General features: G+C 31.2%; 1 protein-coding gene across 1 annotated transcript; it reads left to right on the top strand.

The window, feature by feature from the left end:
* Positions 1-854: 854 nt before the first annotated feature.
* Positions 855-12,484, top strand: LOC148279792 (2-methoxy-6-polyprenyl-1,4-benzoquinol methylase, mitochondrial-like). Its single transcript, XM_088229383.1, has 7 exons — positions 855-1,081; positions 1,185-1,334; positions 3,386-3,524; positions 4,356-4,491; positions 7,217-7,305; positions 8,147-8,258; positions 10,941-12,484. The coding sequence occupies exons 1-7, from the start codon at positions 916-918 to the stop codon at positions 11,040-11,042; spliced, it is 894 nt and encodes a 297-aa protein (XP_088085509.1). The 5' UTR covers positions 855-915; the 3' UTR covers positions 11,043-12,484.
* Positions 12,485-18,919: the final 6,435 nt, after the last annotated feature.

Genomic DNA, 18,919 nt, shown 5'->3' with positions numbered 1-18,919 from the left:
CCACTGCACGTGAACGTGGCTGCCACCAAGGAGTGGGGGTACGAGAGACCGCTCACTTGGTTCCCCCGATCCCACTCTGTAGCGGCGCTCACCCGCGCGCACTAATCGACAGTAATACCCACGCGGCGCGCAACATATAACTACACACTAAACATAATACATAATAAACATACACAAAATCAACATAAAAATATTAAATGAAAACCTGTTCTATGTTTTCCCCGATGTAGCCAAAGACGAACCCAAAAGTGGAAAAAATATCTTTTATTGTGGATTCAGCACTTGGCTTTGAAATATACAGGGGCCCTGTACTATTCAGTATTCATGTAAAACAAATTATTAACATTCAAGAGACGCTTAAGTCTTTGTGGGCATTTTTTCCAATTTATGTAATAGCTTAATTTTAAGATGTATTTTTTTTAAAGTATATTTTTGTAATTATATTTCTATGTAAATATAGTATGAATGAAAAAACTTTTTTTTTTAATATTGGCTTTTAATTCAACTCCAGTGCCTCCGGAACATCATTACCTGTGGAGTTTGATAAAAAAATATACATTTTCAAATTTTAATAGGTACCAGCGAATCCAATAAATTTCAATCCACTGTAATTTTACCGTGCCGTTTAAGATTAATAATACTATGTGTGAAATAGGCTACTTTCCGTCGGGTATCAGGCGGCTGTTTTCTTTATTTGGAAATTCTTGTAATAATGAACAGACTTTATTGCATTCCTTCCATGCGCCTTAAACGTCGACCCTGACTATACAGTTTTCTATTGTTTATGGTTACATTTCGATGATACATCTTAAATTTTCTATGGACAAAAAGTACTCATTTTTGGCAACATAACAATATTTATCTATTCATCTATTGTTTCATTTGACAGCCGAGTCTGGCGCGCACGGGTCCGATATGGCTTTACGAAGATTCGTTTTAAATTTAAATCGTTCGCATAAAAACGTAAGAGCTTTTAACACTTTATGTAGAGTGAATTTCCAAAAAAGCAACCCTGGTGAAGCGGATAAAAGTACTCACTTTGGCTTTGAAACTGTGGGCGAGAACGAAAAAGCAGGAAAAGGTTATATTTTTATGATCACATAATCTTGATAAAAAAATATAATGTTCATTGTATTCATATTATAATACATCATTCATTCGTGATACTGTTTTCTCATTTACAGTACGTGAAGTGTTTGAAAATGTAGCTGATAATTACGATGTCATGAATGATGTCATGTCCGCAGGAATTCACAGAGTTTGGAAAGATACGTTTATCGATAGATTGGGGCCATTATATGGTACTAAACTGTTGGATGTAGCCGGAGGCACAGGTATTTAATTATCACAGTATTTTACTTAATTGTTTTTAATAAATCTTGTCTTCCTGAATTATTTACTCAACGTTTGTTTAGTCAATAATGATATCATTAATTATTGACGTATGAATGCTTGCTATTAATGAAAGATAATTACCAAAGCCTGAATTTCAGTTGTGTTCACAGAATCAACAAAACAATGAAGAAATCATGATTTGTAGCAAAATTTATCATATTACTTCAATAATTATTGTACTGTTTAATTATGTAGGTATGATAATATAACAAATAGGTTATCTTCTGAAATGAATACGTATACTAGCGACATCTGAGTGTGGGGAACAAATGTTGTACTTCATTGTTGTAGGCGCTAAAATAGTGATGTACCACCAGAGCTATTATTTATTGTTTACTTCACTATCGAGAGACAATATTGAAACTTCCTTCAATATTAAATTATATTGAGTGTCCATTATAAGGAGTTTGCAAAACAAATTCAACTTTAATCTTTTGTTACTACGTCAATATTTTGGCGCCGGCCTAATGTTATGCGTCAAATTATTAATTCATTATTAATAAAAAAACTTTGAATTTATCAATAGTTAAACTCTGTAAAATTAAATATACTTTTTTGCACGATGTATACATATAATTCAGTATGTTAAATGATAACACTCAAAATTATTTAAAATAAATATCATTTCTATGACAGATTAAAACATTTTTACTATTATTGTTATTCTATTTCATCACATGTTATTATAATTGAATTAATTTTACTATGTATTTTTTATTGTTAATTATTATGGCTTAGCACGAGCACAGCCTAAAAAGCCTTAATAAGTTCATCAATATTTAAACGAGTGTAGTTTTTAATAAATAAATAAATAGTAACTGTAGATAATTGTAGTCCTTAAAATATAGCATGATTAGAATGACAGTTGTCAGAAAAACTGACGACATAACTTTGTAGTAACATCTAAGGAGTGATTTAGATTGATACACGAAAAATCATTTGTATTTCGTATGTTAATTTATTTTTTTATACAATGATTAACATATCAATCAACATAAATATATAAAATCAGCTTTAAAACTAAAAAAAAAACTAAAATAAACCTATTTATTAATGACGTTCTTACAAGATTACATCATTTTGCAAAAACGTTAGAGATGGGACAAATTGATCAATGTAATTTGATCTAATAAAAAAATAATTCATTTGATAATGTTCACGAAAAAAGTATAAATGTCTTATTTTTTGGTGAATAATTATATTCACCACACTATAATAGGCTTGTTTTTGCGTTTTTATATCAATTTTCGGAAACAGTTTCATGTTTGAATGAAAAAAAAGGATAAAATCGATTTGATCGGTACATGATCAGTGATCAGTAATTTCCCATCACTATTGACATGAGTTTGACAGTTGTTATTTTAATCAAGCTAAATTTTAAGGACTATAGTCGGCCTCGTGGTCAGCGTGTTTGCCTACCATGCAAGATGTCTCGGGTTCCGTTCCCGACATGGTTGATATGAAATATTTATTTAAAAAGGTGTTCACAGCAGAATATTTCAAAGTCCCTAGACTGGTACCCGAAGCGTAAGACTGATCACCTTACATTCATGTCACAAAAATTATCAAGATATGCTGTAATTCGTATACCAATGCAGTGACCTGTGCACTATTAGGTGCGAAAAGGGAATGATGATGATCAGGATGTAGATAATTGTGGATGGTGCACAAATGTCGAGATCCGTACATCATGTGAGGCTGAAATAAACATTATTCACAAAATCAAGAAAGAAGCTCTGCGTTGGTGAGGACATGTAGATTGAATGGACAGCGAAAGAACGACACTTGGGTGTCTCCAGCTCAATGTTTATTTATCTGTATTTATTATACGCACAAGCGTGCTTTTTTAATTTTGTTCTAATTTATGTTTTTCTATTTTATTATATTTCAAATCAAGATGTACGAATTGCACTTTGTCCGTTGATTAGTAAATAAGATACTTTTAAAAAAATAATAAGTACAGGATTGATCTAATATTTTCTGTGAACAGGTGACATTGCTTTTCGCTACATAAAGTATCTGAGGGGACTCTCAAAATATTTGGACAATCGAGAGGTGGAACAAAGTTATGTTACCGTGTGCGATATTAACCCGGCTATGCTTGAAGTTGGCAAGTCCCGGGCGTTGAAGTAAGTTATTATTCGTAAATTGGATTTCTCTATTGACATTTCTTGATGAAATTATAAATAAAATAGTTTATTTTAGTTTTGACCATTTTCAGTTCACAATGACTCACATTGTTAAACTGCCAGGGGTTTCTCTCATCTGTATATAATATAAGATTTAGTTTAGTCTCACACCAGTTTATTAAATACTGAAATAATGTAAATTTAAATCGGAAAATTTACCTAAAAACATTCTTAAATAATAAATGGTATAAATTATTATTGCAGAACTGTGTAATAAATTAACTAGTATGTAGTAATGTTATTGTTTATTTTGCATAAAAATGTCTGCCTTAAAACAGGTTGTACCTAGTTAGGCAGACTAGACATGATCCAGAGAAACCTATTTCCCAAGTGTGTATGTAGAAGATAAAGTAATTGTTATTATTGTTAATAAACCATGATTATTATTGTTATTATTATTAAACATTTAAAAAATAAAACATACATGAATAAATAATAATGTAGTCTTTATTTTATTAATAATAAAAAAGTGCACAGTTTCAAAAAAGGACAAATTATCTTTTTGAATCAGTAAACCTAAGAGTTAAAATTTATATCTAAATTACTAACTTTTTTAAAGAAACCATATTTTTTCAATTTTTAATTATGTGATGTACGTGACTAAATTACATATATTGTATTATAAAATTAATGTTTTGCCTATATTTGTTGTTGTAATATTCCTGTGCCTAGGCGGATGGAAAATACAGTTTCAGTTTAGAAACTAGGCAAATATTTTTTTTTCAATAAGGCAAAAGAAAAATCAATTCATTATTTTATACATTCTTTTAGGAACGGTTATACATCGGACCGGAACATTCAGATAGATTGGGTTTGTGGAGATGCAGAAGATTTAAAGTTTCCTGATGAAAGTTTCTCAGCCTATACCATCGCTTTTGGCATTAGAAACTGCACTCATATTGACAAGGTAAAATATATTTATTATATATACGGCCTAAGCCAATTACAAGTTATATGAAGAAACATATGTACAAGAAACTGAACGAAAAGAACATAAAACTATGTAGCAAAGACAAACAAGCCCAATAAAATAATGGTTTACAAGGTAACCCACGCCAATCCATCTCCATCCCACACTGTGATAATGGCGAAGAGATCTTCGAAAAGCCAGAAGATCTTTCCCAAAGAATTCCAAGTTGTGTGACGAATCGACTAATCTACACATTATAGGCATTGGGGCATCAAAAAAAAGTTGCTCGGTTGGGAAGTATTTTGAAAATGCATGTAAGGTCTATCTCAGTTATACGTTTCTCCAATGAATACAGATTGAGATTCTGCTCTATTTCAAAGTAGGAATAATTACCCCTTTGCAATCTGAGCAACTGTGCCACTTTTCTTAGAAAACGGTGTTGGACAAACTCGATATGGCCAATATATACCTTTCAACAGTATTCTTAAGGTAGGAAAAATGTTTTTAATGTCTTGGGTATCTTGCTCTATGTACTTTTAAATCTTTGGAGTTCTGAAATTAAATTTTCTAAGGATTTTGAAAATGGTAGATGGAGAGGTTCTTTTAAATGCCCACAGTTGAAATTCCCTCTTGTTCCCAAAGTTTTTCAGATATAGATAGCCGGAATATATACATATATGAATATACTCGAGGAATATGTACCTTTTACAGGTGTATTATGTACTTTTTTTGGTATTTTACCCCCTTCACTGCTCTCCCACCATGCCGAGAGTTGACATTTGCTCCTTCTGATTCTTGTTTGGGTTTCGCGTTTCAAAGTCTCCACTAGTTATTACAATGCGGAAAGTTGTAAAATGTTTTAGTAGAAAGGTTGAAGCATTTTGAAGCAAGGTTTATTTGAAAAACTTTCAAATAACCTTTAGATAAACTTGGATAAGGAGTTTCCTCAATAACAGATGCATTTTTATGGATGTTTTGAGTGATTTCATAAAAAAAACATTTCTTGGTTTGAGGAAAAAAAAAATTACATTAGAGATGGTGAACACTTAAAAGAAGAAAATATAGAAATTTACAGAGCTTATGACCTGTGATGGGCTGGTTTAAGTGGCCACTTTACACACTTTTTATAGTGAAATTTTGGTTTTTCACATTGCATTACTATTACTATTCATGTACATATTTTTATTTTTGTTTTACTTAATGGTCAGTATTCTTCTTAATATCTCAACTAATGTAAGTGTACTCTTAAATCATTGATATGTATATTTTTGCAAAATATTTACAAATAATGCGCCAAAAAATTTGCAGTTCGAAAATTATCTAAAATATTTTCATTTTTAGCGGTTCGTTTTATTTGTTAATTAATTGAGGGATATTCTATTAAAATATTTTCCATTTTTTTAATAATGCAATCCCCACAAAAAAATAATAACTGCATGTACTTTCAAAATTTCAACTGAGTAAATCAAAAAAAACTGTTGAAAATAGGAAAAAAAAAACATTGCAATATCACCCATATTAACACCAGTGCCGCGGTCATACTTCTTTCAAAAGCCAAGTATTAATTATTGCTAATAAGTGTAAAAGGAAAACAACCATGTATTTGTTAAGTACATAATCAAATTAATTCATTCAATAAAATGCAATTTTGAAGCACCGTACATTGAGTTAGTTTTCTGATTTATCAGTTGATTATTATTTGTTCATGTTATCTAGAAAAACAAATGTTTATACATTTTATGTACACCTTGTATTCTCATGATAACTACAGGAAATAATTACTAATTATAAAGATACACTAATAGGTGTAAGATAAGTGCATGTACGCAATAAAAAAATAAGATTACAAAAGTGTAGAAACAATATTTACATATATGGGATAGAACTGGTCCGGTTGAGTTTTAAAAAAAATTAGCTGGTCAGTATTTATGAATATATTATATTCTTGTATATTGTCGGCCTCGTGGTGTAATGGTCAGCGCGTTTGCCTACCATGCAAGGGGTCTCGGGTTCGATTCCTGACATGATTGATATGAAATATTTATTTCAAAGGGTGTTTTTACATTAGAGTCCCTGGACTGGTACCTGAATCGTAAGACTGATCATCTTACCTTCATGTATAATCATGTAACAAAAATGATCAAGGTACGCTGCAATTAGTGTACCGATGCAGTCTCCTATGCACCATTAGGTGCGGAAAGGGAATGATGATTATGATATTCTTGAATATTGCGGTGCTGATTTTTATCTAAACTCAACCAGGCAGTGTCAAATTATATTTCAGAACACTTTGAATGTAGACCCTGTTTAAACCTAGCACTTCTCCTTTTAAATACGTAGAAGCTGTAAACTGCCGTGAATTATTATATAAATTTTGATATGAATTAACTTTTTTAAGACTTGCAATTTGCATTCTTGTGATTTATTAGAATATTTAGAATTTGAAGCCTTTTTCTGATAGTCCCAAATAACCATGCCAGAATATTATAGAAATCAAGTTGCGACTGACTGGGCTTTAAACCTCTGAATGAGATCCGTGAGTCTCCTACACTACCACCCAAGGAATCGCAACCTAACTTTTGTTAATTTCATATCCCTGGACGATAGTTTTGATGTGTACATGTTTTTATTTTGAGAGATCTCCGTTGTATCTCTATCCATCTAAATTCTTAACATGCGTTTTCTCATATTTTCTTATATTATCTTTAAATGTTAATTTCAGGTTCTAGAAGAAGCGTACCGTGTCTTAGTACCAGGTGGAAGATTTATGTGCCTTGAATTCAGTACACTAGAATTGGAGCAATTTCAATGGTATGTCGTTTTGCCAACAATACGAAGATAAAATTGAGTTGTTTTTTATTTCTTTCAATACAGCTCTTGCCAGCAAAAGGGACAAATAGGAAAAAAAGACTGTTTAAATAGTTACAATTTAAAAAAACTAAAAAAAAAAATGATAATCCTATGGTTTTTTTTTGCATTCCTCCGTTATCACAAGCAAATTATTATACTACAAACATTATAATTGCTATTGCAAACAAATAATTATAACTTAGTTCAGCTTAAAATTAATACCGTTTTCATTTATATATTTGCCTTTATTATAAACTGTTGTTCTTTGTAAATTTTTCATTTTAAATATGAAATATGTGCAGTGTGTTAAAATGTTTTATAAACCTATGTTAATGCAAATTCTATTCTAAAATTCAAATTCTTTGGACATACTGCTAGACGTGAGCCAGACAATCTAGAAAAGGCAATAATGTCTGGCCGAGTTGAAGGTAGGAGAAGCCGGGGTAGAATCCCATATAGATGGACTGACCGAATAAAGGTGGCTACGGGGCTAAAAGTTGATGAGTCAGTGCGTCGGGCTGAGGACAGACTGGAATGGAACAGACTAATCAGAAGTGTTCACGGTGATCACGATCCTCAGCATTGAGGGACCGACTTGGTAGAAGTTAATGCAAACAAAATTTGTATGTTTACTTGGTTCACCGACATGCACGTATTGACATTAAACATGCCGTATTGACTTTGTTCTTTTTTTAAATCACAAATTTATTTCCTTATCTCTGTTGTATTATCAATAAAATATACATTTTACCTTTGTCTCTAGTATGCAATTTGAAATTAATAAACATGTCATGTGTTTTAGGATATACGATCGCTATTCATTTCAAGTAATTCCATTGATGGGACAGTTAATTGCTGGACAATTCAAACCATATAAATATTTGGTGGAAAGTATAAGAAAATTTCCTGACCAAGTGAGTGTCTCTTAATTCTTTACAATATAGATATTATTTATCTCTATATAAATACATATATATATATACTAGCGGACCCGACAGACGTTGTCCTGCCCGAACATTGTCAAAAGACTTTTCATTGATAAGTAGGTACCTAGATACTTGTTTGTGATTAGATTCCAAAACTAAAAATTGATAATATTTCAATATTGAATTCAAGTAGGTAAGTACCTTGGTACTTGTTTATGGTTGAATTGCAAAACACAATTTTTTTTTTTTCAAATGTCGCATTCTTTTTGCAAACGTCAAACTCCGGTCTTCTCACTAACAGAGGGGTATACTTATGTAGGAATACGACTTTTTTTAAATGTTTTGAATTTAATATTACTTTAGTATTACCAAAAATCCAGTATAAATAAATAAATGGGTAGAAATTATAAGGAATTTAAGAAAAGAATCTGATTAAGATCCACAAAAAACATATGCTGTTTGTAAACATTCAAAAATAAACTTTTTTACATACAAAAAACCAACATCAAAACATTTATGCTCCTTACGTCTCTTTTACATATAAGATTGAATATCTACAAACACGCACAGCGCAAAGATCTATGTTTCTCTGAAAACCGCACGTAAATCAGTTAAGCCGTTTAGAAGGAGTTCAGTGACATCACACGTACAGAGAAATTATACAGGATGTTCATTAAACCCTGTCACATCCGAAACCACCATGATCAGTATGAGCAAGAAGATATATTGGCACATTAAAATATTTTTTTAGAACGAATAAAATTTAAAAAAATAAAATATCAAAAAAAGCTAGTGGTTGCTTACTTCTGCAGGGGAGAAACGAGGAGGGGGAGGGGGTAGTCTGATACTGCGCTGAGCTCCCCTCACTTCTCCCCTGCAGAAGTAAGCAACCATTTGTTTTTTTTTTTTTTTAAATTATTCTAAATATTTTTTTTTAATATGCTAATGTGTCTTCCTGCCTCACGACTTACGACGCCAGTTACATCTTCAGATAGTTTCAAGAAATAATTGCTAATAAGTGACAGGTCCTGTTGGTTTATTAATAATAATTGTTTCAAAGCGGAAAGGAATATTATATCCGAGATCTTTTATTCTTTCAGTTTCAACATTTCAAGTTTAATCATAAATTACCTACTGTATGTTTTGCACATTAAGTACAAAGCTTACTTTTATCATGACCAGTCCTAGTAGATCCGTGTCAAGTGTATGATTATCGAAATCATAATGAAGCATATTAATAAGGAATTATTAAATAAGCGTGCAAGTTATAAGTGAAATTATAAAATAGATGTGGAGTATAAATTATCGTAAAATCTTATAACCTTAAAACAGTGTGACAGAACAGTGAAATATTTTTTTCGCATTGTGACGTTGATAATGTTTTGATGAAATAATGTGGATAAAATTATGTTTTAGAATTAAGACGTGCCAGTGAAGGCGTTTTAGAACGATATCTGACATGCATATAATTTTGGAAAGGGCACATCAAACATTAAAATACCTCGACTTTAATATTTTATTTTATATTTTATTTTATATACTGTAACAGTTCTTCAATCTACACTATATGAACTTATTGATTATAAAGGAATTACAAAAATCTAATTATGAAAGATCTTAAAACTACTAACTATAGTCAACAAATAACAAAATCAGTCTAGTTTTTATTTTTTATGTTAGACAGTGGGAATACTATAACTAATTATGTGAATGGATAACAATCCAGTATCTTTAATTGTGCTAATTTTCCACCCGAGTACAGCCAAACGTAATCCGACACATCCTGACAGCAGGTTCCGGTTGAGCCGAAGTTTCAGCAGCAAAAAGTCTATGTGACTTGTGCGTCAATTATAGCTGAAATAAAGTTATATATGTATAAATAACATAATAATTGTGAAAGCAAATTATTCTACCAAATCCCAAAAGGAACACTCCCACACTACCAGAAGTCAAACTAAAGGATGGCTCATGGGGTCTACCACAAACTCTGAATTCGGGCAAAGTAATTTCAAGTTTCTGCGCCCTAAAATATTCAATATGCTACCCGAACATTATAAAACCATGACCCGAATTCAATTAAATAAATTTGTAATAAAATGGTTACTGGATTTAGGTAGAGAAAAATCGGAAAACTTGCTAAAAAACATTCTAAAATAATAAATGGTATATTTAAATATTGTATAACTCTATAATAAATTAACTAGTAGGTAGTCATGTTATTGTTTATTTTTGCATAAAAATGTCTGCCTTAAGACAGATTGGCAGACTAGATATAATCCAGAGAAATCTATTACCTAAGTATGTATGTAGTAGATAAAGAAATTGTAATTTTTGTTAATAAACCATTATTATTAACTCTTCTCCAAATTTTAAGCTGTACTGTATGAGGCGACACCTATTGATACCGGACCTAAACTTTGGTGTTAATATTGAAAATTCATAAAATCAACAGATTTATATCACACAAAATTAGAACTCATTTTTACGAATTGTCATTTAAGTTTACACTAAAATCTGTTTCGGTATTTATCCTTCCCACTAATAGTTTTACATAACACCTATCTTACCTACAGTGTTTTGTATTGGTGGAAAGCATCCACAACGGGAGTTGGTGTATTTATTATAAGTTTTTTATTGAACCATAACAATGATTTTTGCTCCCTTTTGCAGAATACCTTCAAACGAATGATTGAAAATGCTGGCTTCCGCGGCGTCTCCTATGAAAATTTGTCCTTTGGAGTGTGCTCTATTCACTCAGGATACAAATTGTAAATGTTTTAGATTCATCAATAATTATCCATTTCATTTGTCATACAACTCCAAATTACTAGTTAAGAAATAATGAGAGAATAACTGGCTATTTAAATTTTAGCAACATATGTTTAGTGACTGATACATTGGCAAAATGTCTGCTTTTTTATTAATTGTTATAAACACATACATAATTTGATTTCATAATTCGCAACTCTGCCTTAAATCAATGTATGACAGAGTTACGAATGATGAAATCAGGCGAGAGTGTAAGTCTGTAGATGCCCAGACTTCTATATTACCTTATCTTAAATGTTCTTCATCTCTGTTGTAATATGTTAATATAAACAGCTCCCCAGGGAGTTTAATCCAGTCCTTGTCTACAAAAATTTGGACAAACTCAAAATATTGTTGACAAGTATAATTGATAAGATTAAGAAAGGGTCTCTGAGATGGTTTGGTCACGTAGAACGAATGGACGACGAAAGAATGGTAAAACAAGTATATATGGCAAAAATGAACGGTAACGTTAGACGAGGACGACCAAGGAAGACGTGGCATGATCGGATAAACCAAAATCTTAAGTCTGGTCATGTCAAAAGCAGACAGAACCGAAGGGCATGTATGACAAGATGTATGAATGTGGAAGAGGCTAGGATTGTATGCCAGGATAGATGTGTGTGGCGGTCCATTCTCTCTGCCTACCCTTACGGCGAAATGGCGTGATAGTAGTAGTAGTAGCATAATTTGGTTATGATGTATTCCTCACTGCGAAATCCTATGCCGAGGAATACATTTTACAGTTTTTAAAAATAATAAATGCACAAATAATATTTGGGTCCTGTGCATTGCAGTGTTGCCAAAAGACAAATTATTGTTACGATTTATACTAATTCAAAACCTCTTTATGTCCTGCTTATAATTGAAAGTCCCATTTACTTTTTGGAAGAATATTACAGATCTTAGAACCAAGGTATATGTGTGATCTTTGGCCATATGCGGTTTTCATTTTATGTATCATTTGTAAGTTGTCACTTGTCACTCGAGTTCATCATCATTCTCTTTCCGCACCTAATGGTGCATAGGGCACTCATTGGTACACCAATCGCAGCTTATCTTGGTCATTTTTGTAACATGAAAGTAAGATTATCAGTCTTACGCTTCAGGTACCAGTCCAGGGACTATGAAACAGTCGAGTGTAAAAACACCCTTCTAAATAAATATTTCATATCAACCGTGTCGGGAATCGAACGCCAACAAAATTCACTCAAGTTATTATACCTTTATTATCATTTTATTCCAATTTTTGTACCGTAGTAATACTCATTCGTAAATTTGGGAAACATTCTTGACAGCCGCCATTATTAGTACGACATTTAGGAATGTTTTTGAAAAGACCCAAGCAATATCACCATTTAACTCTGCATAAGTTTTTTGCATTTCATAATTTGATTAGTGAATTAGATAGGGGAGAAAATAAAATTAAAAAAACAGCATATTCAATTTAAGTTTTGATTTTTGGACTTGTCTGACTTAATAAAATGGATAATCAACATACATAATATTTATTAATTTGATAAATAAAAGAAATTGTTAAAAATTCCTTAATGCAATATTGCTCAATGCATTTAAAGTGAAAATTGCCTTATGGATGTATAGTTTTATGCAAATTATATTTAAGATTGCAAATATGAAAATATATAAAATATTACTGTCAGCCGGTTTCAGTTCATGCAATATGCCTATAAATGCATTTATTATTACGGGTATTAAACTGAAATCTGCTAAATTACGTTCGTGTTAACGTTTTTAACAAGCTTTTTATACATTGGTGACTCATTAATATTTGTAATATATTATAATAATTTATAATGGTATGTACTTCATTCTTTATGTTAATATAATAAATGTACTTAGAGTAATGAAACATAACAAACATTTTGACTTGTATATTTATTTAACCTCTTACGATTGCAGATGCCACATATGGTCAGATAAATAATCCTAAGTTTTGTTAAATAGGTGCGAAGGTTTTCACGGTCACTGATATCAATATGTTTCTTTTTTGGGTGATATCGTGTGTGTTGGACATACTACAAAAATGAATAGAAATGTGCCTACTGCCGACTGCGACACAGTACAAATTACTAGTACTTAAACACACACCTTTTTTCTACAAAACACTCAGCTTACCCTGCAATGGTAGCCGAAACGTCGGAACAAATCCAACACACATGTATCACCCAAAAAAGGAACATTGCTAAGTTTTGTTATTTGCTATCTTTTAAGCGCATTTATCACTGATTTCCTACCATAATTTTTGTATCCAGGGGTAATTTTCAAACAGGAATCGAAGGATTGTGTCGGAAGCTTTTAACTAGCCCCATTTAAATGCTTAAAATTAGCTCCCTCAAAATAATAAACTTGAGGACGTTTAGTTGATATTTTTATGATCACGTTTTTTAAACATTTTTAAGTAGGTAATACGAAATATCAATTTTCATGGTACATATTTTTAAAAATCTAACAGTTAAAAATATATACAGGGGTTCTTTAAACCCTGTCACATCCGAAACCACGATGATCAGTATGAGAAAAAAGACATATTGGCACAAAAATATTTTTTTAGAACGAATAAAATTTAAAAAAATAAAATATTTAAAAAAGCAAATGGCTGCTTACTTCTGTAGGGGTGAAACGAGAGGGGGAAAGGAGGGAGTCTGATACTCCGCCGCGCTCCCCTCACTTCTCCCCTGCAGAAGTAAGCGACCATTTGTTTTTTTAAATATTTTATTTAAAAAAATATCTTTGTTCTATATATTTTTTTTAATATGCTAATATGTCTTATTGCCCATACTGATCATCGTGGTTTCGGATGTGACAGGGTTTAAAGAACACCCTGTAAATATATTTATTCACATGGTATAGTATTGACAAAATTATATTTGATGTAGAAGAAATATTTTTTAAATGTTGGTATTTATGATAGTGTATATATACTTGCATTCATATTTAAGATTTACACCTTTCATAACAAGATACATCCACAAGAGCACTTTTAAAATGATTATTTGTATTATAAGCAATTATTGTAATAATGTGCGGCCTTGTTAGTGATTATATATTAACAGTGTGTTACGATTTGATTATACATCTCGTGTGGTTTTAATTATTTACTATGTAAGTTTTCATACTTCAAAGGCTGGTTTTAGTCTCACGCCGGCAGGTAGCTAGTCAGCGCCGTCCTGTCAGCTCAAGTCGTTTTAATATCGTGCTGATCACCGCGAAGTACAGACATACATAATTGTATTCGTCGGCGCCTCGGATCAACTCGAAACGAAAACACTCACTGAATGTTAAATGTCTCTTTCTCCAGATTCACTCATACAAGCAAGCATTTTTTTTTTAAAATAAAATATATAAAACAACTTTGTTTTTAACCACTAATTATTTTTTTTCCACCGACCGGTTTCAAAGCAAACAAGCTTCTTCGTCAAGGTTTACGTAACTAATTAATTGATTCCTATTTTATTCTTATCATGTTTACTAAATACTACACGTGGACCCAATAAATCAAGTCGTTTTTTCCTTGATTTATTACGGGTGGTAATTTGATAACAATATTTTCGAAGCTAGACAGGAGAGGACTAAAAGAAATATTGTTTATTTGGTTATTAATTATTATTTTCTTATTATGAATTGCTTTTTTAATTTCTAAGTTGTCTAATTTTAATATTTTATTTTCAACATGAAGTACTTTTAATCCAGTGTCTATATTAAAGTTATGATTATTTTCTATCAGCTGATTTGCGAATTCAGAAAAATTATTATTATTTAAGCATCTTAAGTGTTCTTTTACTCTAATATTGAAGTTTCTTTTAGTTTTCCAATGTAGATTGAATCGCAATCACCTTGACGAAGAAGCTTGTTTGCTTTGAAACCGGTTGGTATAAAATAAAAAATTAAAAAAATTTGTGGTTAATAACAAAGTTGTTTTATTTATTTTATTATAATGAATAACCACAAATTTAGTGCTTCAAACATAAACTTTATAATTTTTTTTTTCCTTACAAATTGATTATATTTCTTCCTCTGTCAACCAAATTCAGGAAAGAAAACCACGTACAAATATTTACATTTACAACTTTCAATGTCCCTTTCGCTGTTGCTCTAAACCCCCTCATTGTCTACATGGTAGGGACAAGAGCACTGGATGTACAGGATGACACGCACCGTGTATGGCTGCGCACGGCTCAACGTTACTCAGGAACGCTTCATAGTATTAACCTATCAGAGCCGACAGTCAGCGTGAGACTAAAACCAACCTAAGGCCTTTTAATCCCAAAAAGCCGATGATCAGCCCTAACTGGTGTATGTGGAAAATCTCATGGGGAAGATAAACAATCGACCTCAAAGTGTTAAACTAAGTTTTTATGTTCCAAAACTCAATATTGTTGCCTCAATTTGAATAAAACGAAAGTCACATAATGATAACTTTACAGGAGACAATAAAAACTTCATAAATCAGTAATTTTGTGCAAAAATATTCATTTTTTACCTAATATTTTGTTTTTAAGGTATACATTTATCCAAACAAAAGTAAACTATTGTACAACTGACCCTACCTGTTATAATTGAAATACATCATAATTGAAAATGAGGAACTAGAATCCCAACCGTCCATGCGCTCGGTAGCTGCAAGAAGTGCTGGGATATTTATTTATTGTACAGCGCCCTTGATGCGCCCTTTCACCAAAATGGCTCTATAGAAATTACTGACTTGCGCTGTATTCCAAGCAATACATATCTTTTTTTAGATACGCGTTATTCCAAAAATGTTCTTCAAAAGTTTTTTTCTGTCAACAATTTTGCACGATGAAAAATAATCAATCTTAAGATTGAAATGCAGAAAAAATTTACTTACGTTGCATTCAAATTGAGGTGACAATATGTTTTTTTGCAAGTAAATTTCTTGGGATTTTTTGCACATTCTATGCTAAATTATCTGGGATTAAGAGTTAAAATCTAATAAGTAAAGAGTATTTGTACCAAAACAATGTTTTGGGCATTCTCAAAATGAAACAGAGTTTCTTATTTCTCGCCGTTGATGCAAGATTATAGAAATCTGTCTTCTGCTGAATGTAATTGGCAATCCCTAGGTGCTAATTCTGAAACAAGTTAAGAATAACCAATTGCAACATTTTAATGTGTATTTTTTTGTAATAATGAATTCTTGTATTCCTAGACATTGATATTAAGGTATCACTGTCTGATTTTCTGTCATATTGTGTAATATGGGCCCACTGAGAACCAGAGAAGCTTTTAAAAATATCAAGCGGTTCTCAGTAAAACGGCGTATGTTTTCCATCAAAATAAATTGTAATCATAACAATTTTCTTATTTATTGTATTGGCAAGAGATACACATTAAAAAAAAAGTTGTTTAAGCTTCTCTTTCTTTCAGTGCCTCGTATTTGTAAGTTTCTTTTCCAAAGTTGACTATTTCCAGAATATGTAAAATTGAGTTAGTTGATTTGGGGATGCAAAACATGTTGCTTATTTTTTTTTTGTAAAAACGAACTATAGTCCTTAAAATATAGCTTGATTAGAATGACATTTGTCAGAAAAAGTGAGGACATAACTTTGTAGTAACGTCTAAGGAGTGATTTATATTGACACACGAAAAATCATTCGTATCTGGCATGTTAATTTTTTTTTTTAATACATGCTTGACATATAAATCAACATAAATGCATAAAAACAGCTTTAAAACTAAAAAAAAAACTAAAATAAAACTAATTATTAACGACGTTCTTACAAGATTACATCGTTTTGCAAAAATGTTAGAGATGGGAGAAATCGATCAATGTAAGTTGATCGAATAAAAAAATAATTCATGTGATGTTGTTCATGAAAAAAAGTATAAATGTCTTATTTTTTGGTGAACAATTGTCTTAAACACGCTATAATAGGCTTGTTTTTGCGTTTTTATATCAATTTTCGGAAACAGAATTTCATGATTGCATGAAAAAACTGATAAAATCGATTTGATCAGTGATCAGTAATTTCCCATCACTAATGAAATTAGTTTGACAGCTGTCATTCTAATCCAACTATAATTTTGGATGATTTTGTAGTTTAATAATCAGTTTTTTTTTCAAAATGAACTATTTCCAGGGTAGACATAATTTTTTTATAAAAAACTATTTCCAGAACAAGTCAGTTTAGGTAAAATTGCATAACAAAAAAAAATATTATTTCAAATATGCATTAGTGTATTTGGTGAACCGGCCTAATTTTTTCAGAAAATAAAAATACCCATCATACCTTCTTAACTGTACCCCCCATCTTTTTTTTTAACTTCAGTCTATAATAAAAAATATTGATTTCTGAAAAAGTTAAAATTTAGTTTTGGAAAAGAACCCTGCAATTAGTTTTAGTTTAGTATTTATTTTTCTGATGTTTTGTTTTGTATAAAACCAACCTAGAAAAATCTCTTATTTCCTATTCTTTTATATCAATAATAATTTTCTTTTTTAAGTAATCCTTTTTTTTTACCAGATCTTGCTCTCAAATTTTTTTATACCCTTGAAATTATATTGTATGTTCTATTGGTGGAAAAAGTATTTATTTTTGGGAAAAATTAAAATATTCTCTAGTAACTGCGTGTTTTCTTTAACAACCTCTACTGTACAGCATTTTAATTCTTTAATGTGGGATTTTTATTTTTGTAAATAAAGTGATATATTATGTTAAAAAAAAAATTAACAAATGTAAACAAAAAATTGTAAATAAATTAATCATTAAATTTAATTTGTGTTCTTATCGGGAATCGAATCCAGAACCTTTCGTGTGTGAGTCAAGCGTCTCGACCACTACACCACAGACTATAATTAAAAATGATGTTCCCTTTCTCATTTTTTTTCGGAATATCATCCAAAGTTGTATGAAATACGCCAGAGATAAGAGCCGAATTGTGGTCCCACAGTAGTGTTGCTGAACTTGGATCGGAAGCCAGAGGTTCGCTTCCTACTCTGCAACTAGATTTCCATTTTCTAACAATTATTTATGATATCTGAAAGCTCAATAGTATAAATGTTTGTGAAAAATCATACAAATGCAAAAAAATCAACCATTCACTAACTAGTTTAAGAATGATAGTCGTAGTTCGTTGAAATGGAAACTCTTTTTGTAATTAGCAAGCTACACGTACAGCACTACTGTTATTAATAACTGGCAGCTGTTACTGTTATTAATAACTTATGTGCTTAAAATATAACTAATATCTGTATATTCAATAAATAGGCTTGTTCAACAATGTTTGAGTATGTCCAAATGCTTGCAGACTGGCTGGATTTCCTCCCTAGGGGGTTATTCATATTTAAATTTATTGCAACAGAGGGGGAAAACATTTTTGAGAAGGCAATATAGAAGTCTAGGCATTTACAGGGCATATGACCTGTCATTGGCTGGTTTAAGTGGCCACTTTACTTTACACAATAAATAGTGACATATTCAAAAGGTCCATTTTTTGTATTTCTTCCAGAAGGTATTAGCTGATGCCGCGGTTATTACTCCGGAATTCGACGGCCTTAGGCTACAGGTTTAGTAAAATAAACGAACTTCTAAAGATTTTAAATCAATTTAGAAAAAACTTTTTTTGCTGATCGGCCATTTTATACAGGTGTCAAATGTCCAGTCTAAAATGCAACAAAAAAATATCTCAAAAAAATTGCTTTCCGATGTCGGTCGCGAAAAAACCTGGAATTACTAAAATGCAGTTCCACCAAGAAATGTCAGTTGAAAAATTAAATATACTATGAAGTATTATGTTTTTGCTCAGAATGATGAAGAAATGAATGCATGTGGTGGGTGGGTTTGTGATGGAGTAAAACAACA

Source organism: Micrasema longulum, unplaced genomic scaffold (genome assembly GCF_059751315.1).
Source record: "Micrasema longulum isolate JH-2025_06_02 unplaced genomic scaffold, ASM5975131v1 h1tg000664l, whole genome shotgun sequence".
In the NCBI taxonomy this organism is placed as follows: Eukaryota; Metazoa; Arthropoda; class Insecta; order Trichoptera; family Brachycentridae; genus Micrasema; species Micrasema longulum.
Note: the sequence above shows the minus strand (reverse complement) of the source record. Positions and strands in the feature narration are given on the sequence as shown.

What these genes read in the sequence shown, in the direction of transcription:
- LOC148279792 (XM_088229383.1), top strand. Translation starts at nt 916, where the DNA reads ATGGCTTTACGAAGATTCGTTTTAAATTTAAATCGTTCGCATAAAAAC. An exon ending in GGATGTAGCCGGAGGCACAG is followed by an intron (nt 1,335 to 3,385) that starts GTATTTAATTAT and finishes TTCTGTGAACAG; the next exon opens with GTGACATTGCTTTTCGCTAC. An exon ending in GAATTGGAGCAATTTCAATG is followed by an intron (nt 7,306 to 8,146) that starts GTATGTCGTTTT and finishes CATGTGTTTTAG; the next exon opens with GATATACGATCGCTATTCAT.